The 27,897-nt window shown below is 49.0% G+C and overlaps 1 protein-coding gene across 4 annotated transcripts in view; it reads right to left on the bottom strand.

The window, feature by feature from the left end:
• The window catches only part of LOC140730848 (NHS-like protein 1), a 436,201-nt gene that overhangs the window by 153,371 nt on the left and 254,933 nt on the right, over positions 1–27,897 (bottom strand). The window contains exon 1 of one of the 4 annotated variants that reach the window (XM_073051803.1): positions 4,177–4,382. The exons of the other annotated variants lie outside the window; for them this stretch is intronic. Coding sequence (XP_072907904.1) covers positions 4,177–4,366 — 190 coding nt within the window. The 5' untranslated portion in view covers positions 4,367–4,382. Of the gene's footprint in view, positions 1–4,176; positions 4,383–27,897 lie in introns of those variants that run through there. 4 annotated transcript variants of the gene reach the window in all.

Here is a 27,897-nt window from a genome sequence, read left to right as displayed (position 1 = left end):
AACAATCTGGATGATGGGGTGGTAAATTGGATTAGTAAGTATGCAGATGATACTAAGGTAGGTGGTGTTGTGGATAATGAAGTAGGTTTTCAAAGCTTGCAGAGAGATTTAGACCAGTAAGAAGAGTGGGCTGAACGATGGCAGATGGAGTTTAATGATGTTAAGTGTAGCGTGCAACATTTTGGTAGGAATAATCCAAATAGGACATACATGGTAAATGGTAGGGCATTGAAGAATGCAGTAGAACAGAGTGATCTAGGAATAATGGTGCATAGTTCCCTGAAGGTGGAATCTCATGTGGATAGGGTGGTGAAGAAAGCTTTTGGTATGCTGGCCTTTATAAATCAGAGCATTGAGTATAGGAGTTGGGATGTAATGTTAAAATTGTACAAAGCATTGGTAAGGCTGAATTTGGAGTATTGTGTACAGTTCTGGTCACCGAATTATAGGAAAGATGTCAACAAAATAGAGTACTGAGGAGATTTACTGGAATGTTACCTGGGTTTCAGCACCCAAGTTACTGCGAAAGGTTGAACAAGTTAGGTCTTTATTCTTTGGTGTGTAGAAGGTTGAGGGCGGACTTGATAGAGGTATTTAAAATTATGAGGGGGATAGATAGAATTGACGTGGATAAGCTTTTTCCATTGAGAGTAGGGGAGATTCAAACAAGAGGACATGAGTTGAGAGTTAGGGGGCAAAAGTTTAAGGGTAACACAAGGAGAATTTCTTTACTCAGAGAGTGGTAGCTGTGTGGAATGAGCTTCCAGTAGAAGTGGTAGAGGCAGGTCCGGTATTGTCATTTAAAGTAAAATTGGATAGGTATATGGACAGGAAAGGAGGGTTATGGGCTGAGTGCGGGTCAGTGGGACTAGGTGAGAGTAAGCGTTCGGCACGGACTGGAAGGGCCGAGATGGCCTGTTTCTGTGCTGTTATTGTTATAAAACACCTGACCTGTGTACCTTCGTGTCGGTAACCCTAATGCAACTCACCCGTGGCTAAGGATGTTTTAAATATCTCTGCTAGGGCCACTGCAGTTTCTGCACTTGTCTCACACAGGGTCCAAAGGAACACCTTGTCAGGCCCTGGGGATTTATCCACCCTAATTAGCCTCAAGACAGGAAACACCTGCTCCTCTGTAATCTGTATAGGGTCCATGACTTCACTGCTGATCTGCCTCACTTTTATAGAACCTTTGTCCAACTCCCGACCAGATACAGATGCAAAAAATCCATTTAAGATTTCCTCCATCCCCTGCAGCTCCACACAGAGACCACCTTTCTGATCTTCAGGAGAACCAATTCTGTCCCTTGCAATCCTTTTGCTCATATCACATCTGTAAAGTCCCTTGGGATCCTCCTTCGCCTTTTCTGGTAGAGCAATCACATACCTTCTTGTAGCTCCCCCATTTACCTGCACCAGGACCATAGACCTCCATAGCCCCACCATTCGACATTGAAATCAAGCTAACATGCACCACTTGCACTGACAGCTTGCTCCACACTCTCACAACTCTGAGTGAAGTTTCCCCTCATGTTCCCCTTGAACTTTTCACCTTTCACCCTCAACCTATGACCGCTAGCAGTAGGCCCACAAAATCTCAGTGGGAAAAGCCTGCTTGCATTCACCCCATCTATACCCCTCATAATTTTGTATACCTCTATTAAAACCTCAACAATCCAAGGAATAAAGACCGAACCTATTCAATCTTTCTTATACCTCAGGTCCTCCAGACCCAGCAACATCGCTGTACTCTTTCAACCTTATTTACATCTTTCCTGTAGGTAGGTGACCAAAACCGCACATGAAACTCCAAAATAGGCCTCACCGATCTCTTATAAAACTTCAACATAACATCCAATCTCCTGTGCTCAATACTTTGATGTATGAAGGCCAATGTGCCAAAAGCTTCCTTTACGACCCTATCTACCTTTAGTTCAATGAACTACGGAGCTGTGTTGCCAGATCTCTTCATTCCACCACACTCCTCAGTGCCCTACGTGTAAGACCTATCCTGGTTGATCATTCCAAAGTGCAACGCCTCAAACTTTCCTAAATTAAATTCCACCTGCCAGTTTTCAGCCCGTTTTTCCAGCTGGTCCAGATCTCACTGCAAGCTCTTTGCTCGACCCCATTGCTGCATGGCTGACATCTGTAGACTCGGTGCCAGTCTCCTGAGTAACTATGGATGCAGACAGAATGGAGCAGATCCTGAGAGGTGACCATTAGAATAGCAAGGGGTTTCGATGTGGACACTGCAGTCATTTCCTCTTGTAAAATGCCAGGGCATAGGTGAGAGGGGAGAGATGTAAAAGAACCCTGAGGGGAAACATTTTCACCAGGAGAGTTGTCAGTGAGTGGAACGAGTGGTGAGTAGTTGAGGCAGGAACATTAACGACATATAAAAGACACACAAAGTGCTGGAGGAACACAAAAGGTGAGGCAGCATCTGGAAAGGGGAATAAACAGTCGATGCTCCAGTCCCCTTCCTTTCTTGTCCTGACGAAAGACCTTGGCTTGAAACGTTGACCAAGGAGATGGTGGTGGACTTTAGGAGATCTAGGCCTCATATGGTGCCAGTGATCATTAATGGAGAATGTGTGGAGCAGGTTAAGACCTACAAGTATCTGGGAGTACAGTTAGACGAGAAGCTAGACTGGACTGCCAACACAGATGCCTTGTGCAGGAAGGCACAGAGTCGACTGTACTTCCTTAGAAGGTTGGCGTCATTCAATGTCTGTAGTGAGATGCTGAAGATGTTCTATAGGTCAGTTGTGGAGAGCGCCCTCTTCTTTGTGGTGGCGTGTTGGGGAGGAAGCATTAAGAAGAGGGACGCCTCACGTCTTAATAAGCTGGTAAGGAAGGCGGGCTCTGTCGTGGGCAAAGTACTGGAGAGTTTAACATCGGTAGCTGAGCGAAGGGCGCTGAGTAGGCTACGGTCAATTATGGAAAACTCTGAACATCCTCTATATAGCACCATCCAGAGACAGAGAAGCAGTTTCAGCAACAGGTTACTATCGATGCAATGCTCCTCAGACAGGATGAAGAGGTCAATACTCCCCAATGCCATTAGGCTTTACAATTCAACCGCCAGGACTTAAGAACTTTCTAAAAGCTATTATTAATGCTTTTTGAGATAGTGATTTAGATGCATATCATATTTTTTACTGAGTTAAGTATTGTATGTAATTAGTTTTGCTACAACAAGTGTATGGGACATTGGAAAAAAAGTTGAATTTCCCCATGGGGATGAATAAAGTATCTATCTATCTATCTATCTATCATCTATCTATCTGTTGCCCTCCATAGGTGTTGCTTGACCTGCCGAGCTCCCCCTGCATTTTGTGTGTGTTGCTCAAGATTTCCAGCATCTGTGGAATTTCTTGGGCTGATCATATTAAAGAAAGGTTTAGAGACGTGGGCCAAACAGGACTAGCCTGATGGAAAGTTGGGTTAGCATGGATCAGTTGGGCCAAATGGCCTGTTTCAGCTCTGTATGACTCTAGGGCCTACCAAGGGAGTAGCGTATAGCTGGAGATGCAGTCATCTGGGCGGGTTAACTACCTTTAGGGGTCTTCTTGGCAATGTGTCAAAAGTTAATACTTCTCCCCTATGTTGGAGAAGGAAGCAGAGGATGTTTCCATTAGTGGGAGAATGTAGGATCAGAGGGCACAGTCTCAGAATAGAAGGACATCCATTCAGGACAAAGACGAAGAGTAACTTCCTTAGTCAGAGTAGTGAATCTGAGGAATTCATTGCCACAGACGGTTGAGGAGGCAAGTTATTGAGCGTATTTAGAACAGAGGTTGATAGGTTTGGGGAGTCAAAGATTAAGGGGAGAAGGTAAGAGAATGGGGTTGCCACAGATAATAGGTGTAATGGTGAAGCAAACTCGACGGGCCGAATGGCCTACTTCCGCCCCTATGTCATTGTCACAGAATACAAGAGCACAGAAACAGGCGTTCGGCCCATCTAGTCCGTGACGAACTGCCTAGTCCTACCGACCCCTGCACCCTTTCCACCTCTCCCTCCCGTTTACCTACCCAAATGTCTTTTGGAAGGAAGTGCCAGTCCCTGGTGATGGTGTGGACAGTCAGAGGCAGATTTGCCAAAACTGACACAGACCACAGTACGTCCCGGCAAAGGAAAGGTAATGGGAACAAGCCAGCCACAGCTTACCGTCACTGTGCTGGGATGAGCACCTCCAGTCCTCTGACCCCAGCTGCCTGGTCTGCTTGCTGATGGACGCGATGCTCAGCCAGCTGAGAGCTCGGGGGACGGAGCCGGGGCTCGGCTTCCTCTTCGGGGTCCCCGAGACACTGTCCTTCTTCATGGCCTGGCCCGAAGGTCGGAGGTCGGTGATGTACATTTGCGCCCCGGACGGGAGACGAGGGGCGTTTCCCTCCCCCTAAGAGCCCCCTTCGGGGCGGCGTGGGGTCACAGGGAGACGTGCGTGTTCCCGGGAGGAGTGAACTTTTGGTGGGCTGGGTGAGCGACCGGGCATGTCATCGCAGAGGCTCCCCTCTCGAACTCCACTCGCCACAGTTGATAACAGTCTCGGCAGAGCCGGGGAGCCACATCTACCTGCGGTCGCGAAGATGTGAGAGGCAACCTCCGGGAGGGGACAGCACGGCGCTTCTCCCCCTTTCCGTTCGCGGTGGGCAGCCGGGCGGCCGCGGCCAACGATGAGCAACTGCGAGCGCACAGAGAGAGAGCGCAGAATGAAACCCGATCTCTCCCAAACTCATAGCAACCGCCTCTGCACAAGCCCCACCCTCCATCGCTGTGCCTCGCTTCTCCGGCCAGCCGAGCGCACAATGACAGCGGCGCGCCGGAGCAGAGCCTGTTTACACAGCTGAGTCCATCCCGCCTCACTGAGCAGCAGGCCGGCCTGTCTTCATTCAACACCGGGAGAGACCGTGGTGGCTCCCCCCGCCCCGTCCCGCCCGTTTCAATGACCGACAGCGAACACTATCCATCCAGGTCCGGTCGGATTACTCTGAGGGTGAGGCGACCACTTCACCCCGAGGAGGATGCCTCACTAAATTATTCAGCACCAGGAGCCAGCCGGCCTGGTTGGTTGTCATCTATCTCAGCGGCCTGGATGGTAATGCGGTTCACTGGATCAGCAGGTTTGCGGGGGGCAACATGATTGGGGGTGTCGTGGGCAGCCAGGAAGACGATCAGAGCTCGCAGCGGGGAAAACGGGCTGAAAGTGGCAGGTGGAACTTAACGCGGACAAGTGTGAGGTGTTATACCTCGGTAGGACCAACCAGGGTAGGTCATTGAGGAGAGTGGTAGAACAAAGGGCAGGGAATACAGGTCCATAACTCATTGATTAGTGGTGTCGGAGGTAGATAGTCAAACAGAAAGCTTTTGGCAAATTGGCCATCATAAATCAAAGTATTGACGAGTACAGGAGATGGGATGTTCTGTTGAAGCTGTACAAGACATTGGTGAGGCCTAACTTACAGTACTGTGTGCAGTTTTACTCACCTAACTACAGGAAAGATGCAAATATGGTTGAAAGAACGCAGAGAACATTTACAAGGCTGTTGCAGGGTCTGTTGGACCTTAGTTATAAGGAAAGATTGAACAGGTTAGGACTTTATTTTTTGGAACGTAGAAGATTGAGAGGTTTGATAGAGGTAAACAAAATGATGAGGGGTATTGATGGGGTAAATGCAAGCAGGGTTGTTTCCACTGAGGTTGAGTGAGGCTCCAACTGGAGGCCTGGACTAAGGTGGAAGGTTTAAGGGGAAACCTCTTCACTCACAGTGTCATGAGAGTGTGGAACGACCTGCCAGCACACGCAGCTCGATTTCACTGTTTAAGAGAAGTTTGGATCGGTACCTGGGAGGTAGGGGAATGGAGGACTATGGTCTCGGTGCAGATTAATGGGAATAAGCAGCCTAACTGGTTCGACATAGACTAGATGGACCTGTTTCTATGCTGCAGTTTTCTGACTCCACGGTGCCCGATGCAAGGTTCACACAGCGAATGAGCAAGCAATCCAGCCAGCGTGGTATCATCATAGAGCCATCGAATGGAAAGAGTCCCTTCGGCCCAACTCATCTGTGCTAACCAAGGCACCAAGCTGATCTGATCCTGGATGGCCCACGTCCCTTTATTCCTTGTCTTTTAAATAAGTTTTTTTTAAATATCACAATATATCTATAATAAGCAATTATTTACACAAATAAACCGTGCTTTTTCATTCTAATAGTTTCTCACTCTCCTGCGTTGAAAGGAATAAAGACGGAGACTGGCCATGTCACTCGGGCCCTCGACTACTGGCAATGTCCTCATTTCTAAAGGCAGCAGCATCCATCGCAAAAGGCCCTCACTATCCAAGACGTGCCCATTTCTTGTTTAAAACTTCCAAAAGGACTGTAAGGCATAGGAGCCATTTGGCCCATCGAGCCTGTTCTGCAATTCGATCATGGCTGATTTATTTTCCCTCTCCGCCCCGTAACCTGTGACACAGGGTGGGGTAAAGACAGGGGAAAGGGGTAGAGAGGGAAAATAAATCGGCCGTGACCAAGCTACAGGATCCTGGAGATCCACACTCACCATTCTTCCCCTTCACCACCGGGTTTCTGACTGGTCCATGAAGACTTCCTCACGATTTCTCTTACACACTATTTATTTAATTTATTACTTAAGAGTAATTTTTAAGTCTTGCACTGTACTGCTGCAAAACAACAAATTTTGTGGCATAACGCCAGTGATATTAAACCTGATTTTGATATTCTCTTTTCTCCCCTCTCCCATCGGGCAGAAGATATAGAAACCTGAAAGAATGTACCAGTAGGGTCAACAACAGATCGACCCTGATGTTGTAAGATTATTAAATATGTCCCCAGGTTGATAATTTGGACTCCTGACCTCACAATCTACTTCCCTGTATCTTGCACATTATCATTTACCTGCCCTGAACTTTGGCTGAATCTGTTACACTGAATTCCGTTTTGTAATCGGCCGATAGCCAACTGTAAGATTGGGGTACAATTCCTGCTCCTCTCTGTAAGGAGAGTACATTCTCCCTGCCTCTGCGCGAGTCTCCTCCGATTTCCTCCCACATTCCAAAGATGTACAGGTTAGGGTTAATTCATGAGTTGTGGGCACGCTGCGTTGGTGATGGAAGTGTAGCAACTCTTGCGGGCTGCCCCCAGCACACCCTAGGAAAATGTGTTGGTCATCGGTGCAAAGATGCATTTGTTTTGATGTATATGCGACAAGTAAAGCTAATTGAGTTGTTCTCCAATCTTAGATAGATAGATAGATACTTTATTCATCCCCATGGGGAAATTCAACTCTTTTCCAATGTCCCATACACTTGTTGTAGCAAAACTAATTACATACAATACTTAACTCAGTAAAGAATATGATATACATCTAAATCACTATCTCAAAAAGCATTAATAATAGCTTTTTAAAAAAAGTTCTTAAGTCCTGGCGGTAGAATTGTAAAGCCTAATGGCATTGGCAATTTACTTGCAAAAGTTTCATCACCACATATGAGGAGAAACTGTCAGTGAGTGCGCTGTTGACTGTGGCGCGTCTCCCACCTGCTTGGCCTTTATTATTTTTCAATCAGCTGACTGGACACCGTTTTGGAAACTCCGTTGTGATGTGGGGAGAAAATCTCGTCACTCATTCAACAGCACACTGACGATGTCTCCTCGTACGGTGATGAAACGTTTGCAGGTAAATTGCCAAGACCAGAAAACAACTCAACCCAACTGAGCTACACATCTTCCGGATTGTTTCCAAAGCTAATCTCGTTTGACCTCAATGCGGGGTGATCTAAGTGAACAGTATGTACTGTATCTGTGTACATGCAACAGTAATAAACCAATTCCAATACACATTTACCAATTCTGATAAACGTGTCAGAGTTGTCCAACCTGAACCCTTCACTGTCTCAGGATTAGCCTGGTAGCACATCAAGTGCTCCCTAAATACCACTGATAAAGAAGCTTTGTTTCAAAGTCTATCAGCCTCCTGAACCAGTGTGGATCACTTCACTCACCCCAATACTAGTCTGATTCCACAACCGATAGACCCACCTTCAATGACTCAACAACTCATCTGGGTATTAGTTAATACTTTTGCATTGCAGTTTGACTTCTTTTACATGTTGGTTGTTTGTCCATCATTTCATATTCATACATTGATAATAAACTTACTTTGCCATTTGCCTCTAGACGGAAGAGCTTCTCCTTAGCCTGCCCTTGGACGCAGGTCACTGTTTACTGACAGCTCCCTGTCTGTCAGATCACGTGTGCTTCACCAACAATGAGGCACTGTATGGCTGGTGGCTGAGTCACGGTGTGGGGAGAGAGACACTTCCAGTGGAGTGAAAGGGGAAACTTCGCAGCAGCTGATCCCCGTTCCCCACTCCCCCCAGGTCGATTTTTACAGTCATTCCGCTGCTTTCTGCCTGTGTTTGACATTTACCATTTGTGTTTAAAGAGGGCATAGGAAATAGTCCACACCATGGTTTTCTGTCATCTGTACATGTAGGGCAACACAGTAGCGTAGTGGCCAGCATAATGCGATGCAGCGCCAATGACCCAGGTTCAATTCCCACCACAGTCCGCAAGGAGCTTGTGCGTTCTCCCTGTGGGTTTCCTTTGAGTGCCCCAGTTCCCGCTCACATTCCGGAGGCTGACAGGTTGTGGGTTGGTAAATTGTGGACGTGGTGTGTTGGGGCCAGAAGCTGGGCAACACTTGTGGACGGCCCCCAGCACGTCCTCCGGCTGTGCTGGTCGTTGACACATTTCGCTGAGAGTTTCGATGTACATGTGACAAATAAAGCTAATCTTTAAGGATTTGAGGACCCGAGTTATAGGGAAAGGTAGAATAGGTTAGGACTTTATTTCCTGAAGTGTAGGAGAGTGAGTGGATAGAGGTATACAAAATTATGAGGGTAGATAGGGTAAATGCAAGCAGGCTTTATCCAGTGAGGTTGGGTGAGCCTACAGCTAGAGGTCATAGGTTAAGGGTGAAAGGTGAAAAGTTTGCAGGGGAACATGACTGGAAATTTTTCATTCAGAGGGTGGTAAGAGTGTGAAATGAGCTGCCTGTGCAAGTGATACAGGCGAGCTCGATTTCAACATTTACGAACAATCTGCAGAGGTACATGGACAGAGGACTATGGTTCAGGTGGGAATAGACAGATTAACAGTTCGCCATGGATCAGACAGGGCCTGTTTCTCTGCTGTAGCGCTCCGCGACTCTCTGATAATCTATGCGTGCACAAATCCATTTACGCATACTTCCAACGCTTACTAATGACAAAGGAAGCCAATCAGCCCATCGAGTTCATGCCGGCTGACAGAACAATCTTCACTTTGCACCTTGCGAGTGAGGAGGAGGGGCTGGACTGGCTGGGACAGTTTTCACTGGAGACAGAGGGTTTACGATCACAGCGCAGGTGAGCCGGGTTCAGTGCCGCTGTATGTTCTTCTGTGACCATGTGGTGCTCTGGTTTCCTCCCACAAACCAAAGGCACACGAGGCAGCTGGTTAATTGGTCACATGTGGGTAACTGGCCGGTTTGGGCTTGTTGGTCCGGAAGGGCCGGTTAACAAGCTGTATCTCTAAGATACAGGGAGGATGTGCGAACTCCGTACAGTCAGCGTTGGACCCCGGTCCCCATAGCTGTGAAGGCAGCAGCTCGAGCCCTGGTGCCTCCCTACTGCATGACAGAGTGTTTGTCCCCCAAAACAACATCTTCCACAACCTTCACTCAGTGGCCACTGTATTAGGTACACCTGTACACCTGATCATTAATACAAATATCTAATCAGCCCATCACGTGGCAGCAACTCAATGCATAAAGCATGCAGACACGGTCAGGAGGTTCAGTTGTTGTTCAGGCCAAACATCAGAATGGGGAAGAAACGTGATCTAAGTGACTTTGACCGTGGAATGATTGTTGGTGCCAGATGGGGTGGATTGAGTATCTGAGAAACTGCTGATCTGGGATTTTCACACACAACAATCTCAAGGGTTTACAGAGAATGGTGTGAAAAACAAAAACACATGCAGCGAGCGGCAGTTCTGTGGGTGGAAACACCTTGTTAATGAAAGAGGTCGGAGGGAAATGGCCAGACCAGTTCAAGCTGACAGGAAGGTGAAAGAACTCAGATAACTACACATTACAACACTGGTGCAGCCAGCCCGTGGTGTGGAGGCATCCACACCGGACTAAGAGGCGAGTGGTCTCCGGTTCGAATCCGGCCGGCTCCTTGCATGTCTTCCATCGAGCTGGCAACTCGGTCTCATTAAAAAAACAATGGAAAATGCTAACGAAGCAGCGAGATTGCTGGCCGATGTGCCACAGGGTGCGGAAAGGAACCTGGTGGTGTCTCTGAACAAACAACACGCCAAACTTTGAAGTGGATGGGCTACAGTGACGGGTTCCGCTCTATACCTAACAAAGTGGTCACTGTGCGTACGTCACTAATAAAGTGGCCACTAAGTATACATCACTATTAAAGTGGTCACTGTGCGTACGTCACTAACAAAGTGGCCACTAAGTAGACATCACTATTAAAGTGGTCACTGTGCGTACGTCACTAACAAAGTGGCCACTAAGTAGACATCACTATTAAAGTGGTCACTGTGCGTACGTCACTAATAAAGTGGCCACTAAGTAGACATCACTATTAAAGTGGTCACTGTGCGTACGTCACTAACAAAGTGGCCACTAAGTAGACATCACTATTAAAGTGGTCACTGTGCGTACGTCACTAACAAAGTGGCCACTAAGTAGACATCACTATTAAAGTGGTCACTGTGCGTACGTCACTAACAAAGTGGCCACTAAGTAGACATCACTATTAAAGTGGTCACTGTGCGTACGTCACTAACAAAGTGGCCACTAAGTAGACATCACTATTAAAGTGGTCACTGTGCGTACGTCACTAACAAAGTGGCCACTAAGTAGACATCACTATTAAAGTGGTCACTGTGCGTACGTCACTAACAAAGTGGCCACTAAGTAGACATCACTATTAAAGTGGTCACTGTGCGTACGTCACTAACAAAGTGGCCACTAAGTAGACATCACTATTAAAGTGGTCACTGTGCGTACGTCACTAACAAAGTGGCCACTAAGTAGACATCACTATTAAAGTGGTCACTGTGCGTACGTCACTAACAAAGTGGCCACTAAGTAGACATCACTATTAAAGTGGTCACTGTGCGTACGTCACTAACAAAGTGGCCACTAAGTATACATCACTATTAAAGTGGTCACTGTGTGTACATCACTAATAAAAGATGGCCACTGTGTTTATGTCAGTGATAGTCAATCTGATTCTGATTCATCACTCTAATGTGGTAAACACAGCTGACAATTTACTACAGTGATAAATAAACTCCGTCTTATCTACCGCTGATTCATTACTTCACACGGACGTGCTCAGCAATTCCCCATTTCAAGGTTTGCTGGTAAACTGAGGCAATCCTTGATATCACCTGTTATCTCAGCGACTCACTCCTGCATGTGTCTGACCAACGCTGACTCACGGATTTGAGTCAGAACGTTGACATGTTGTTTATGTGGGTAGAAAGGGACTGGATAGGGATATAAAAAATGGTACAAGGTGATAGACTCCTTGGGGCAAAGGCAGGCAGAAGCCAAGAGCCTACAAGCGCAGATGTGTTTATGAATCTTGGGCAGGAGATAGATAGAAATGGGCAAGTAGGGGGTTTCACCTAGATAAAGGCCTTTGACCCACAAGACTGACAAGTCCATCTCCCTTCACTGATGCTGCCTGGCCTGCTGAGTTCCTCGAGCGGTTTGTTCCAACGATTCGAACTGGCAGGACCCTAGGCTGGCACTGGATGAGTGTAGATCTTGTGGCAGGCTTGGGGTGATCAGAAAGGAAAGCGGAACGGCTACGATTGAATTTGGAGTGAGAGGTGAGAAACTGACGATGATTCGATGCAGAGCTGGGTTGAGAAGTGGCAGGGGGAGTTCAAACCGGGAAAGTGAGAAATGATTCACTTTGAAATGTTGAACGTTGGTAGAGAACAGGGTTGATGGCAGAATTCTTAGCAGTGTGGAGCAACAGAGAGATGTAGAGTCCACATCAATACATCCCTCAAAGTTCAAAGTGTTGTTAGTGGGGGCATTGAGTTCAAAGAGCCACGAGGTAATGTTGCAGATCTATAAAACTCTGGTTAGAACTCACTTGGAGAGTTATTTGTTTATACAATGCGGAACAGGCTCTCCTGGCTCTTCAAACCTCGCCACCCAGCACTCCCCCAACTTCATCCCAGTCTAATCACAGGGCAATTTACAGTGACCAATTCAACTACCAACTGCACCCATGTCGCCCGTATGGTGAAGCATTGTGCAAACCACTACGGTTCCGTGCAACTCCATGCCCACAAGGTTAATACGGCGCATGGCGCGTTGACCTCCATTAGTCAGGGGATTAAGTTCGAGAGCCAGAGGGTAATGTTGCAGATCTAGAAAACTCTGGCTAGACCTCACTTGGGGTATTGTGGACAGTTCTGGTCGCCTCACTATAGGAAGGCTGTGAAGCTTCAGAGAGGGTGCAGAGGAGGTTTACCAGGACGCAGCCTGGATTAGAGTGTGTGTCTTACAAGTTTAGGTTCAGCGAGTTGGGCTTTTCTCTTTGGAACAAAGGAGGACGAGGGGTGACTTGATACAAGTGTACAAGACAATAAGAGGCATAGATCGAGTGGACAGCCAGAGACTTTTCCCAGGGCGTAAACTGCTCAGACCAGAGGAAAGAATTTTATGGTGATTAGGGGAAAATATATGGGGTATCAGGGGTAGTTTTTTTTTACGCAGAGAGTGGTGGGTGTGTGGGACAAGTTGCCGGGGCTGGTGGTGGAGACAGATATATTCAGGACGTTTAAAAAACTCTTAGGTAGGCACATGGATGATAGAAAAATGGAGGGCTTTGTGGGAGGGAAGGGTTAGGTTGGTCGTGGAGTGGATTAAAAGGTCGCCGCAACTTTGTGGACCAAAGGGCCTGTAGTGTACCGTAATATTCCATATTAAATTTTATATTCTATTCCCGCTGGATGAGAAACACACAAACTGCTGGAGGAACTCAGCAGGTTAGGCTGCAACTCTGGAAGGGAACAAACAGTCGATATTTCAGGACTGGAAAGGAAGGGGTGAGAAGCCAGAATAAGAAGGTGGGAAGGATCGCAGGCTGGACCACGTCAGGAGGACGATGATGGGTGGGTGAACTAAGAAGGTGGGAGGTGACAGGCTGGAGGGTGGCACTCGGACCACGTCAGGAGGACGATGGGTGGGTGGGTGAACTAAGAAGGTGGGAGGTGACAGGCTGGAGGGTGGCACTCGGACCACGTCAGGAGGGCGATGGGTGGGTGGGTGAACTAAGAAGGTGGGAGGTGACAGGTGGAAAAGATAAAAGGGCGAAAGAGGAGGAGTCAGATAGGAGAGGAGAGAGGACCAGAGGGAAAGGAAAGGAGGAGGAACACCGGGGAGAGGTGATAGGCAAGTGTATTCTGTTATCCCTTTACCCTTGCACTACCTGAAAGCAATGACATGATGAAATGATCATTCTAAACAAAGTATTTCACTAAAACCAGTAAATCTGCAGAAGCTGGAAATCCGAAGAACGCACACAAAATACCTCAGTAACAATTACGAAATAATATACGCCACAATCATTAGTGAGACTCTGGCAATCCCGCATACTCAGTACTTCAGTGGTGCTGGACCAGTGAACTTAACTGACTATCAAGCTTACTCATTTTAACACCCCAACCCATTTTCATTCAAGACTTTACTCAGTATTATAGGTACCAGGTAAGTTTGAAGGGAGTGTGGGAGCCAGGACCGGATGGGCCGAGTGGAACATGAGAACTGGGGCCCTGCAGACTGGAAGCTCAGCGGACAAACTTTCCCTGCTGAGTCAGGTGTTGATCTGTCCGAGCGCAGGGACAGCAGGTCACTAGAGTTCAAAGCAAATTTATCATCAAAGTAGGTACTGTATATGTCACCATACACTATGCTAAAGATACAGTGCAGCAGAAGCCTATTGGCTTTTCCAGCCACCCCAGCAACCCCTGATTTAACCCTGCCTAATCAAGGCGCAATTTACAATGAACAATTAACCTACCACCCAGGATGTCTTTGGACTGAGGGAGGGAACCGGACCCATATATATCCAATGTGTAAGATACAGACTCCTTAGAAAGGCTGCTGGGATTGAACTTTGAACTCTGACGCTGTGAACTGTAATATCGTCGCGCTGACAGTGTGGTATTGCGGCGTTCACAGTAGAACGAAGAAACACAACATAAAAACTACACACAAAGACTGACGAACAACCAATGTGCAGATTTAAAAAGAACACAAATAAATAATCCTACTAAGGGTAGTGGATTCGGCCCAGCACATGAAAAGCTGTCGTAGGAAAGCAGCGTCCATCATCAGAGACCCCCACCACCCAGGCCTTGCTCTCTTCTCACTGCGGCCATCGGGAAAAAGGTACAGGAGCCTCAGGACTCACACCACCAGGTTCATGAACAGTTACTCAACCATCAGGCTCTTGAACAAATGTGAATAACTACACTCACTGGCCCCATCAATGAAATAAATGTCCCCACAAACAATGATCTCACTTTGAGAACTTTTTATCTCTTTATCTCATGGTCTCGTTATTTATTGCTACTTATCTAGATTTGTATTTGTACACTTTGTCGTCTTCTGCACTCTACTTGATCTTTCATTGATCCTGTTATAGTTACTATTCTATAGATTTGTTGAGTACGCCCGCAGGAAAATGACCTCACATAGCGCTCTTTGGAGCAGCGCAGTTGTCTTAGTCTGTCACTGAAAGTGCTCCTCTGTTCACCAGGGTGAGAAATATTGTCCAGAATTGCCAGGATTTTCCATAGGGAGAACTCTGAACTTCAGAGTCCCCGAAAATGAGTTAATAGGTTGTAGACTCAATTCAGTGTTGAGATGAGTGAAATGTCCTCACTGGTTCAGGAGCTTGATGGTTGAGGGGTAACAACTATTCCTGAACCTGGTGATGCAGGACCTGAGACACCTGATTGTTGTAGCAAGAAGAGAGTGTGGCCTGGGTGGTGGGGCTCCTAAGGTTGAAGGAATTTCCGGTATGTCAGATTTTTAACTAACCAATGTTTCCTCACTTTCAGAACGGTGGTCTCTTTAAGACCTTCCTCCCAATCACTCTGTGTTGCTGACTCCTGGGACACTTGACAACTGTCCCAAAGTGAGGATGTCAAACGCAGCTATCCAATAATCAATTCCCATCTAACAGAGATCGTCCATTTCCATGCAGGGCACTTCCATTACAAGCAGCCCAGCTCCTGCACTCATTGATTCTTCTCCCAGCTGCCGAGCAGAACACAGCTTATTCCATTTCCCTGAAACTGCACAGTTTCCTAACTCAATCTCAAACAGCCGCGACTGACGTTACACAACTCGAAATGCTCTATTGAGAGGACAGAATGCAGACACGTACTGGCTATGTGGGTGAACGGTGACACTCGTGGGCTGCCCCCAGCACACCTTCGGCTGTGTTGGTTGATAACACAAACAACACATTTCCATAAAAGCACGAGACAAAGGAACAGAATTAGGCCATTTGGCCCATCGAGTCTGCTCCAACATTTCATCAAGGCTGATCCATTTCCCTTTTAGCCCCAATCTCCCGCCTTCTCCGCATATCCTCCATGCCCTGACTAACCAAAAATCCATCAAACCCTGCATTAAATTACTTGGCCTCCACCACCGTCTGTGGCTACAAATTCCACAGATTCACCACTCTCTGGCTAAAGAAATTCCTCCTCATCTAAATAGATGTCCCTCAATTCTGAGGCTGTGCCCTCTGATTTTAGACTTCCCCACCATAGGAAACATCCTTTCCACGTCCACTTTTCAATATTCAGTAGGGTTTCAATGAGATCTCCCCTCATTGTCCAACACTCCAGCGAGTACAGGCCCAGCACCATCAAACGCTGTTCTCCTGTTAACCCTTTCATTCCTGAGAGCTTTATCGGGGACCTCCTCTGGACCTTCTCCAATGCCCACTGGTTGAATACTTGACTATTCAGCACAGCTCTCCCTGCACTTGACTGAAGCCCAGAGAAAGGCAGACTTGCAATAATGATGATTTGATAGTTTACAGTCCTGACAGTTATTAGCTTCCAATTCCCTTCCCGATCTGCATGTCTCTTTCTACCTCTATGTTTACATCCTTTCACCGCTCTGACTCCAGATCCAACACCTCCTGTGTCCCCTCTGGATCTCTCAGCTCAGGAATTGCTCCACTACCGACAGCCAGGCACCAGACTTTCCTCCCGACCCCTCTCTGCCGCCCCCTCTCCTTTCCTCCTTTCAGTTCTCACTTTGAACCAAACAATTTATTTACAAACGAGGTACAGCACAGTAACAGGCAGGCCCTCCGGGTCCAATAGGTTTGTGCCGCCCAATTACACCCATGTGACCAATTAACCTTGTAACCTGTATGCCTTTGGAATAGAAACATAGAAAACCTACAGCACAATACAGGCCCTTCGGCCCACAAAGCTGTGCCGAATACGTTCTTATCTTAGAAATTACAAAGGGTCACCCATAACCCTCTACTTTTCTAAGCTCCATGTAGCCATCCAGGAGTCTCTTAAAAGACCCTATCGTTTCCACCTCCGCCACCATCGCCAGCAGCCCATTCCACACACTCACCACTCTTTGAGTGAAAAACTTACCCCTGACATCTCCTCTGTACCTACTCCCCAGCACCTTAAAACTATGCCCTCTTGTGGCAACCATTTCAGCCCTGGAGAAAAGCCTCTGACTATCCACATGATCAATGCCTCTCATCATCTTATACACCTCTATCCGGTCACTTCTCATCCTCCATCGCTCCAAGGAGATAAGACCGAGTTCGCTCAACCTATTCTCATAAGGCATGCTCCCCAATCCAGGCAACATCCTTGTTAACCTCCTCTGCACCCTTTCTATAGTTTCCACATCCTTCTTGGTGAGACAACCAGAACTGAGCACAGTGCCCCAAGTGGGGTCTGACCAGGGTCCTATATAGCTGCAACATTACCTCTCGGCCCCTGACCAGGTTCATTTCCCAATACCAGATCAAGTACAGCCTCTCTTCTTATAGGCTTATCTACATATTGTGTCAGGAAACCTTCCTGAACACACCTAACAAACTCCACCCCATCTAAACCCCTCGCCAATCGGTATACTTAGGAAATTAAAATCTCCCAAACCCAACAACCCTGTTATTATTACACCTTTCCAGAATCTGTTTCCCTATCTGCTCCTCGATGCCCCTGTTATTATTGGGTGGTCTATAAAAAACACCCAGTAGAGTTATTGACCCCTTCCTGTTCCTAACTTCCACCCACAGAGACTCCACAGACAACCCCTCCAAGACTTCCTCCTTTTCTGTAGTCGTGACACTATCTCTGATCAACAGTGCCACGCCCCCACCTCTTGTGCCTCCCTTTCTGAAACATCTAAAACCTGGCACTCGAAGTAACCATTCCTGCCCCTGAACCATCCAAGTCTCTGTAATGGCCACCACATCATAGCTCCTGTGGGAGGGAAGCACAGAATCTGGAGGGAACCCACACACTCCTTACAGACTGCAGCGGGAACTGAACCTGGGTTGCTGGCGCGGTAATCATGTCCAAGCTACACGCAAAAGACGTGCGGGAACAACCAAAGGAACGTCCTTTCAGGGACTGTTTTTCCAGAATCAGTAGTGAAAGTAATTTGAAAGGAAATGGATTGTTTTAAAGAAATTCAGAAGGGAGGAACGAAATAGCGTTATGGAAATGGGTTGTTACGTTACTCAAAGGATGAACAAGTCTCCCTGACCAATAATCGCAGTTATCGATTAGACATCCTGCTGTGGACGTGTGCAGTTGTCGCTTTTAAAGGATGGTTCCCGAATGGATCTACAAAGAATCAGAGGACTGGCGCAAACATGGAAACTATTCACACATGCAGATGTTGGAAATCTGGAGCGACACACAAAAAGTTGGAGGAACTCGGCAGGTCAGGCAGAATCTGTGGAGGGAAATGGTCCTCCTTCCTCTTCAGCTTCCAAAACCTTAGAACCCTTCAGAAATACACTACCAAGGACTCAACAAGAGCCACCTCTCTGAAAAGTCTTTTCTTGAAGAGGGGTTACTTGGCCATTTTCTCTGACCCTTCCAGAACTTTGCAAAACAATCTTTTCCTTTTGTTATTGGAACTATTTTCACTACTGTTTGAAGAAGGACATTGCTTGTTCAATGATACTACCCTGAGATTTGCAAACATAGAAGTTTAGGACACCCGACACTACTTGGCCTGGCGTGACCAGGTCAGCGGATCCATTGACGGACCATGGAGGCATCCCAACCGGATACATTACACCTCGGAGCTATGAAGTCATAAAGGCCAACAGCACAGAACCAGGCCCTTCAGCCCATCTAGTCCATGTTGAACTATTATTCTGCCTAGTCGCATCAACCTGCACCTGGACCCCTCCCCATCCACGCAGTTATCCAACTGTTCTGCACTCGACCAGAAGAAACATTGAGCACGGGATTGTTATGATTCCTCACTCTGGCCACCTTCCACCCAGCTTGTAACTAACGGTGGCCTCTCTCTGGAAGACTGTTCACGCTTACCGCTCCAGTGATCACACTCCGTGACCGGCTGCCGTTCTCGAGAGGAACAGCGAGGTTGGCTCCCAGCGGGATCAGATTTACGAGAGCAGGATAACATAGGTCAGGAACAGAGAAAACAGACCAGAGGCCAGAGTCAAATAAACCTGACAGGTTAATAGGGGTTAGGGGCCAGCCGACTGGAAGATATATTGTAATAGAGCACGGCAGACATCTTGGGGCAAGTACCTCTTCTGATTGGCTGGAACTTGGAGATTTTTTTCTGTCGTTTTTCTTTCCCCCGGCACGTAAATCTCTGGATTATTTCAAGAGGTCCTAAGTCTCCTCTCCATGCACAGCAGAGCTAGTGTGCTGGATTGGCCTTGCTCAGTGACTGATAAATTTTGGTCACCAAATTGTAGGAAAGATGTCAACAAAATAGAGAGAGTACAGAGGAGATTTACTAGAATGTTACCCGGGTTTCAGCACCTAATTACAGAGGAAGGTTGAACAAGTTAGGTCTTTATTCTTTGGAGCCTAGAAGGTTGAGGGGGGACTTGATAGAGGTATTTAAAATTATGAGGGGGATAGATAGAGTTGACGTAGATAAGCTTTTTCCATTGAGAGTAGGGGAGATTCAAACAAGAGGACATGAGTTGAGAGTTAGGGGGCAAAAGTTTAAGGGTAACACGAGGGGGAATTTCTTTACTCAGAGAGTAGTAGCTGTGTGGAATGAGCTTCCAGTAGAAGTGGTAGAGGCAGGTTTGGTATTGTCATTTAAAGTAAAATTGGATAGGTATATGGACAGGAAAGGAATGGAGGGTTATGGGCTGAGTGCGGGTCAGTGGGACTAGGTGAGAGTAAGCGTTCGGCACGGACTAGAAGGGCCGAGATGGCCTGTTTCTGTGCTGTAATTGTTATATGGTTTATTATTATTGTTACACACGTTTATTATGGTTGCATCCCGGCCTACACGTGGTGGATACAGCCAGTCCATCACACGACTGAGCACACCTACAAAGAACACAGCCACAAGGAAGCCGCGTCCATCAACAATGCCCACCAGGCTCTCTCAGTGCCGCCACTGGACAGGAGCCTCAGGTGCCATAACACCAGGTTCGAGAACAGTTATTACCCCTCAACCACCCAGACTCCTGACCCAGCGTAGATAACTTCCCTCACCCCAACACTGAACTGATTCCACAACCTATTTACTCGCTTTCAAGCCTCTACAACTCATGTTCTCAGTACTCCTTGCTTATTATTATTACTACTGTTATTTTGTTTTTGCACAATTTGTCTTCTTTTGCACAACAGTTGATTTTGTCTTTGTAGCTTCTTGTTGCTCGACTGCGAATGCCTGCAAGTAAATGAACCTCAGGGTTGTGTTGGTGACACGTCTGTACTTGGATAATAAACTTGCTTTGAGCTTTCAGTAAAGCAAGCAGCATTATCAACGACTCGACCCACCCCCCAAATCAGGCGGATGATACAGGCCATGCACCAGCAGGCTCAGGGACAGATTCTATCCCACGGTGGTAGGTCCCGAGGACCATATCATATTTTTACTGAGCTAAGTATTGTATGTAATTAGTTTTGCTACAACAAGTGTATGGGACATTGGAAAAAATGTTGAATTTCCCCATGGGGATGAATAAAGTATCTATCTATCTATCTATCTATACCGAGGTGCAGTGAAATATACAACTCAGGTGGTCAGTGAGGTGAAAGGCCATAACGAGGCAGAGTGAGGAGTGAACAGTCCATCTTATTGTCCTCGGGACCTACCACCGTGGGATAGAATCTGTCCCTGAGCCTGCTGGTGCATGGCCTGTATCATCCGCCTGATTTGGGGGGGGGGTGGGTCGAGTCGTTGATAATGCTGCTTGCTTTACTGAAGCATCCAGTTGCTGCCACATGCCTGGCTGATTTGATATTTACATTGGCGTACCTAATAACGTGGCCAGTGAGTGTCCGTCATCACACGTGTACACACGGAGGCGAGTCTGGTTTACATGACGTGCTGAGCTGTGTCCACAGCCCCCCACAGTTTCCTGTGCCGAACAGTCACCAGGCGAAGCCGTGATGCATCCGGACAGTATGACTTCTATGGTGTGCAAAATCAAAGCTGGTAAGAGTCGATGGGGGCAGGCTGAGGCTACGTCCACACCACGCCGGATAAATCCGTAACTGAAGCTTTTTCTCTTCGTTTTTACCCCTCGTCCACACTCAAATGGTGTTTTTGTCTCCTGAAACCGGAGCTTTTCAGAAACACTTTCCAAGGTGGATATTTTTGAAAACACTGCTCGGGCAGATCAGTGTGGACGGAGTAACCGGAGAAATCTGAAAACGCTGTCAGACAGCAGCGCGCCATTTCATTGTTTTCTTGAACGCAACCTAACAATTTCAGAGCAGATGGCAACGAGACTGAAGCCAGAAGAGTTAGAAATGTACTCACCAAATACTTTGACCCATAACTTACTGAATAAATAAGTATGGTCACTTTGCCCTGTTTTCTGTCCTTGCTCGTATGAAGGTGGTTTACCTATTTATGCAAGTACTTCTCTGACAATAGATGTGTAACAGTCTAATGTAACATTGTATGGAAATACAAGATAATACTGATGCAGACATGTTTTACACATTTAACAAGGTGCTTTATTAATGCAACAGAGTTAGTCAGTTTTTCAATGTTCGTCGTCAGCCGGGTCAGTCTGTCCGTGAACTCCCTGTCGGTTGCCTCCGTACGCTCCAGTATTTGTTTTTTTTAGTTTTAAATTCTCCTGCGCGAAAGCCAATGGCTGTCAGTCGTTTTAAGTTTTTCTAGTCTGTAACTACACAAACACGCACTTTTACGGCGAGATTCGACACCAAACATGTTGCTTGTTTTCGGTAGATGTGTCCTGTGCATGCCCAGTAGGAGGAGATTTGCCGAAATCTCCATTTCAATGTGGAGAGAGATATTTTCAAAAATGCGTAGTGTGGACGCCTATCGTTTTTACGCAAAACCGGCATTTTCAAAATTATCCGGTCTAGTGTGGATGTAGCCTGTGTGAGTCAGGAAGACGTGTTAATGACGATATAACCTAGAGAGACATCCTGTAGTCCTAGCAAGAATCCATTAGCATTGCAGCAAGAAAACAAGTTCAAGGCTCTTTGAGAAGAGGGAGAAGTGCAGGGACAATTCAAGGACACTGAGGCACAGTGTCTCACAGTTGATAGAGATGTACCAGATGATGAGGCATAGATCAAATGGCCAGCCAGAGACTATATCCCAGGGCTACAATGGGTTATCTGAGAGGGCATGACTTTGTGACTGGAGAAGATGATAGCGGGGATAGTGTTTTCACAGAGAGCAGTGAGTGTGTGGAACACACAGGCGGGGTGGTGGCAGAGGGGCTCTGCAACGTCAGCGAGACCCGACTTAGACTGGGGGGCCGTCTGTCGAGCGGCTTTGCTCCATCTGCCACAGCAGGCGGAACCATTTCCTCTCCCCATTCCCACTCGGACACGGCCTCCTCTACTGTCAAGGTGAGGCCAAACTCAGGTTGGAGGAGTCACACCTGATATTCCATCTAAGGTAGCCTCCAACCTGATGGCACGAACATCAATTCCTCTAACTTCCAGTAATTTCTCCCTGTTCCCATTCCACATCTGGTTACCCTGTCACACCACTACCCATTCTCTCCTCGTCTGCCCATCCCTCCTTCTGGTCCCCTTCCTCCTTCCCTGTTTCCCATGATCTACTCTCTTCCCCTATCAGATTCCTTCTTCTCCAGCCATTTATTCTCACCTATTACCCATGCCCCTCCCCACACACCTACCTTCCCCTAGTCTCACCTATCACCTTGTTCTCCATCCCCTCCCACCTCCTCCTTCCCTCTCCCCTTACTTTACAGTCCCCATAAAGGATCTTGGTCCAAAGTGTCAATGGTTTATTCCTCTCCATAGACGCTGCCTGACCTGCTGAGTTCCTCCAGCATCCTGTCTGTGTCTGTTTCCATCCCCCTGCTGAGGATATTTACCAGGAAACTGCATTGATTAGAAGGTATGAATTTAAGATGAAAGAGCAAATTTTCAAGAGGATGTGCAAGGCAAACTTTATTTCACCCAGAGTGGTGGGTGCTTAGAACTGTTAGACATATGTACACGTAGGGAATGGAGGGATATGGATCACGCGTAGGTTTAGCAGACAGTTTAATTTGGTGATTGTGTTTGGTGCGGATATTGTGCACGGAAGGACCTGTTGACGTTTTGTGTAAGATACACTGGTCGGAGAAGCTGGAATCCGGAGCTGCACTTTACCCAACAGCCACCGGGTGGCGCTGTAACCCCATTCCTGCAGACACCGAACACGAACACTTCACAACAGGCGAGAAACTCTCAGTCTAAGAATTCTTTATTTATGTAAATAACAACTGATAACCTTGTTTTGACTTCTGACAGAAGCGCCATTGCTCAGGCAAAAAAGAACTTCCACACGCACCCACACTCAAATGCTGGAGGAACTAAACAGGTTAGGCAGCATCTATGGAAAATAATAAAACAGTCGCTGTTTCAGATCAAGTCCCTTCATCAGACCCAAAACGTCAACTCTTCGATTCCCTTTACAGATGCTTTAATGTCCAAAGGAAATATGAGGGAGAACTTCCTCACTCAGAGGGTGGTGAGAGTGTGGAATGAGGTGCCAGTGTGATTTCGACATTGAAGAGAAGTGTGGATAGGTACGTGGATGGGATGGGGCACAGAGGGCTGTGGGCCAGGTGCAAGTCGACCAGACTTGGCAGAATAGTAGTTCAGCACTGACTAGACGGGCTGAAGGGCCTGTTTGTGTGCTGTACTGTTTCATGACTCTGTTCAATCTGACCCACTGAGGTTTTTTTTTTGGCACGTTTGTTCTGCAGGCTCCAAACCTCAACTTAAGGGGGAATTGGCATCGTTGTCAGTAATAGTCACACTTGGTGACCAAAAATAAAGAACAAAGCAGATCAGCTATGAGCAAGTACGTCCAAGTGTGTTACAACCTGCCCGAGTCAGCCTGCGAAGCTGTGATGTCGTCTGTCCATGCATCAGAACATGGCTAGACACCATGTTCAGTGGAGTGTGTATATGCACCCCCACGCACACACACCCCCACACACACCCACACACACACCCACCCCCACACACACACCCACACACACACCCCCACGCACACACCCCCCCACGCACACACACCCCCACACACACACCCCCACACACACACCCACACACACACCCCCACGCACACACACCCCCACGCACACACACCCCCACACACACACACACCCCCACACACACACCCACGCACACCCCCAAGCACACACACCCCCCACACACACACCCCCCCACGCACACACACCCCCACACACACACACACACACCCCCACACACACACCCACGCACACCCCCAAGCACACACACCCCCCACACACACACACACACACACCCACACACACACCCACACACACACCCACACAAACACACACACACCCCCACACACACCCACACACACCCACCCCCACACACACACCCACGCACACCCCCAAGCACACACCCCACACACACACACCCACGCACACACCCCCACACACACACACACACCCCCACGCACACACCCACGCACACACACACCCACGCAAACACACACACACACCCACGCACAGACACCCACACACACACCCACGCACACACACCCACACACACACACTCACACACCCCCGCACACACACCCCCACACACACACCCATACACACCCCACGCACACACACCCCACACACACACACCCACACACCCCCCCACACCCACACACCCACGCACACACCCCCCTGCACACATACCCACGCACACACCCCCACACACACACACACCCCCACACACACACCCCCACACACACACCCACACACACACCCCCACGCACACACCCCCCCACGCACACACACCCCCACACACACACACACCCCCACACACACACCCACGCACACCCCCAAGCACACACACCCCCCACACACACACCCCCCCACGCACACACACCCCCACACACACACACACACACCCCCACACACACACCCACGCACACCCCCAAGCACACACACCCCCCACACACACACACACACACCCCCACACACACACCCACACAAACACACACACACCCCCACACACACCCACACACACCCACCCCCACACACACACCCACGCACACCCCCAAGCACACACCCCACACACACACACCCACGCACACACCCCCACACACACACACACACCCCCACGCACACACACACCCACGCAAACACACACACACACCCACGCACACACACCCACGCACAGACACCCACACACACACCCACGCACACACACCCACGCACACACACCCACACACACACACTCACACCCCCACCCACACACCCCCGCACACACACCCCCACACACACACCCACACACACCCCACGCACACACACCCCACGCACACACACCCCACACACACACACACCCACACACCCCCCCCACACCCACACACCCACGCACACACCCCCCTGCACACATACCCACGCACACACACCCACACACACCCCCCCACACACACCCCACGCACACACACACCCCCACACACACACCCACACACACACACCCACGCACACACACCCCTGCACACACACCCACACACACCTCCATGCGCGCACCCACACCCACACACACACATACGCACACACACGCACACACCCCCACGCACACACACCCCCATGCACACACACACCCACGCACACACACCCACGCACACACACCCACACACTCAATCATGCAGACACACACATCAAAGATCGGCCCCTGCACACCCTCCATAGCAGGACACAGTCCACTAGCATTCTGTCTGTTCTCCAAAGGGGCAACAGTTACAGAATACTATAGCACAGAAACAGGCCCTTCAGCCCAAATCGATTGTGCTGGATTGGCTTTCCGGTGAGTCACCTGGACCAGTCTTCTACACCCCTCTTATCCGAGTACCCACCCAAACATCTCTTAAAGGTCACAATTGAACGCACACAAAACCTGGAGGAACTCTGCAAGACAGGCGGCATCTTTGGAGAGGAACAAACAGTTTGATGTTTCGGGCAGAGACCCTTAGCCAGACCGGATGAAAGGTCTTGGCGCGAATCATCGACTCTCACTGCCCGATCAAACAAGTACAATGCTCTCCGTCCACCACGCACCGGAGACCCTTGTCCCCTTGAACGCCTCTGGAGACATCCCAACTCTCCAGCAGAGCAGCACAATATCCTCGGAATACGTGGTGCCCTGGAGAGCGACGGGAGAGGGGAAGGGCGCAAGACAGACCCAGAGGTGGAGGAGGATCGGACTCGAGTTCCGGCTGAGAACAGAGGTCTGTACTGAACTCCGTGGATCCAGTACACAAGGCCATCAGACACAGGAGCAGAATTAGGCCATTCGGCCCATCGAGTCTGTCCACCATCCCATCACGGCCGATTTATTATCCCTCTCAACCCAGTCTCCTGCTTGCTCCCCAAAACCTTTGACACCCTGACTAATCAAGAACCTTTCAACCTCCACTTTAACTACACCCAATGACTTGGCCTCTGTTTCCTACAGTGGGGGATTCTTGGACCAGAGGGCAAGATACCTCCTAAATCTTCCTCATCTCATCTTCTCCACCTTCTGTGTCCCCATGACATTGAGGATGCCTTCAAGAAGGTGGCACCTGTCATTAATCACCCAGGACGTGCCCTCTTCTCATTACTACCATCAGAGAGGAGGGTAAAGACACACACTCAATGATTTAGCAACAGCTTCTTCCCCTCCACCATCTGCTTCTGTGTGGAAAGGAGTGTCTGGAATGTTTTCGGTACATGTGACTAAAGTAAAACCATTACCAAACGGTAATAGCTTCACGAATGACAATTACTATTTTGTTTCCTGAATTCCGATTCAGTTATTAGCACACGTACGGCTGCACGTCCAGTGAAATGTGTGTTTGTCTTCCTGGGGATGTGCTGGGGGCAGCCCACGAGTGTCAGCACACGTCCCAGCACCGATGTAGCACGTCTGCAGTGCTCTGGGGGCAGCCCACGAGTGTCAGCACACGTCCCAGCACCGATGTAGCACGTCTGCAGTGCTCTGGGGGCAGCCCACGAGTGTCAGCACACGTCCCAGCACCGATGTAACACGTCTGCAGTGCTCTGGAGGCAGCCCACGAGTGTCAGCACACGTCCCAGCACCGATGTAACACGTCTGCAGTGCTCTGGGGGCAGCCCACGAGTGTCAGCACACGTCCCAGCACCGATGTAGCACGTCTGCAGTGCTCTGGGGGCAGCCCACGAGTGTCACCACACGTCCCAGCACCGATGTAGCACGTCTGCAGTGCTCTGGGGGCAGCCCACGAGTGTCACCACACGTCCCAGCACCGATGTAGCACGTCTGCAGTGCTCTGGGGGCAGCCCACGAGTGTCACCACACGTCCCAGCACCGATGTAGCACATCTGCAGTGCTCTGGGGGCAGCCCACGAGTGTCAGCACACGTCCCAGCACCGATGTAACACGTCTGCAGTGCTCTGGGGGCAGCCCACGAGTGTCAGCACACGTCCCAGCACCGATGTAACACATCTGCAGTGCTCTGGGGGCAGCCCACGAGTGTCAGCACACGTCCCAGCACCGATGTAGCACGTCTGCAGTGCTCTGGAGGCAGCCCACGAGTGTCAGCACACGTCCCAGCACCGATGTAACACGTCTGCAGTGCTCTGGGGGCAGCCCACGAGTGTCAGCACACGTCCTAGCACCGATGTAACACATCTGCAGTGCTCTGGAGGCAGCCCACGAGTGTCAGCACACGTCCCAGCACCGATGTAGCACGTCTGCAGTGCTCTGGGGGCAGCCCACGAGTGTCAGCACACGTCCCAGCACCGATGTAGCACGTCTGCAGTGCTCTGGGGGCAGCCCACGAGTGTCAGCACACGTCCCAGCACCGATGTAGCACGTCTGCAGTGCTCTGGGGGCAGCCCACGAGTGTCAGCACACGTCCCAGCACCGATGTAGCACGTCTGCAGTGCTCTGGGGGCAGCCCACGAGTGTCAGCACACGTCCCAGCACCGATGTAGCACGTCTGCAGTGCTCTGGGGGCAGCCCACGAGTGTCACCACACGTCCCAGCACCGATGTAGCACGTCTGCAGTGCTCTGGGGGCAGCCCACGAGTGTCAGCAC

The sequence above is a fragment of the Hemitrygon akajei genome, chromosome 7, assembly GCF_048418815.1.
Source record: "Hemitrygon akajei chromosome 7, sHemAka1.3, whole genome shotgun sequence".
Taxonomy (NCBI): Eukaryota; Metazoa; Chordata; class Chondrichthyes; order Myliobatiformes; family Dasyatidae; genus Hemitrygon; species Hemitrygon akajei.
This window is presented reverse-complemented; position numbering and strand designations above follow the sequence as displayed.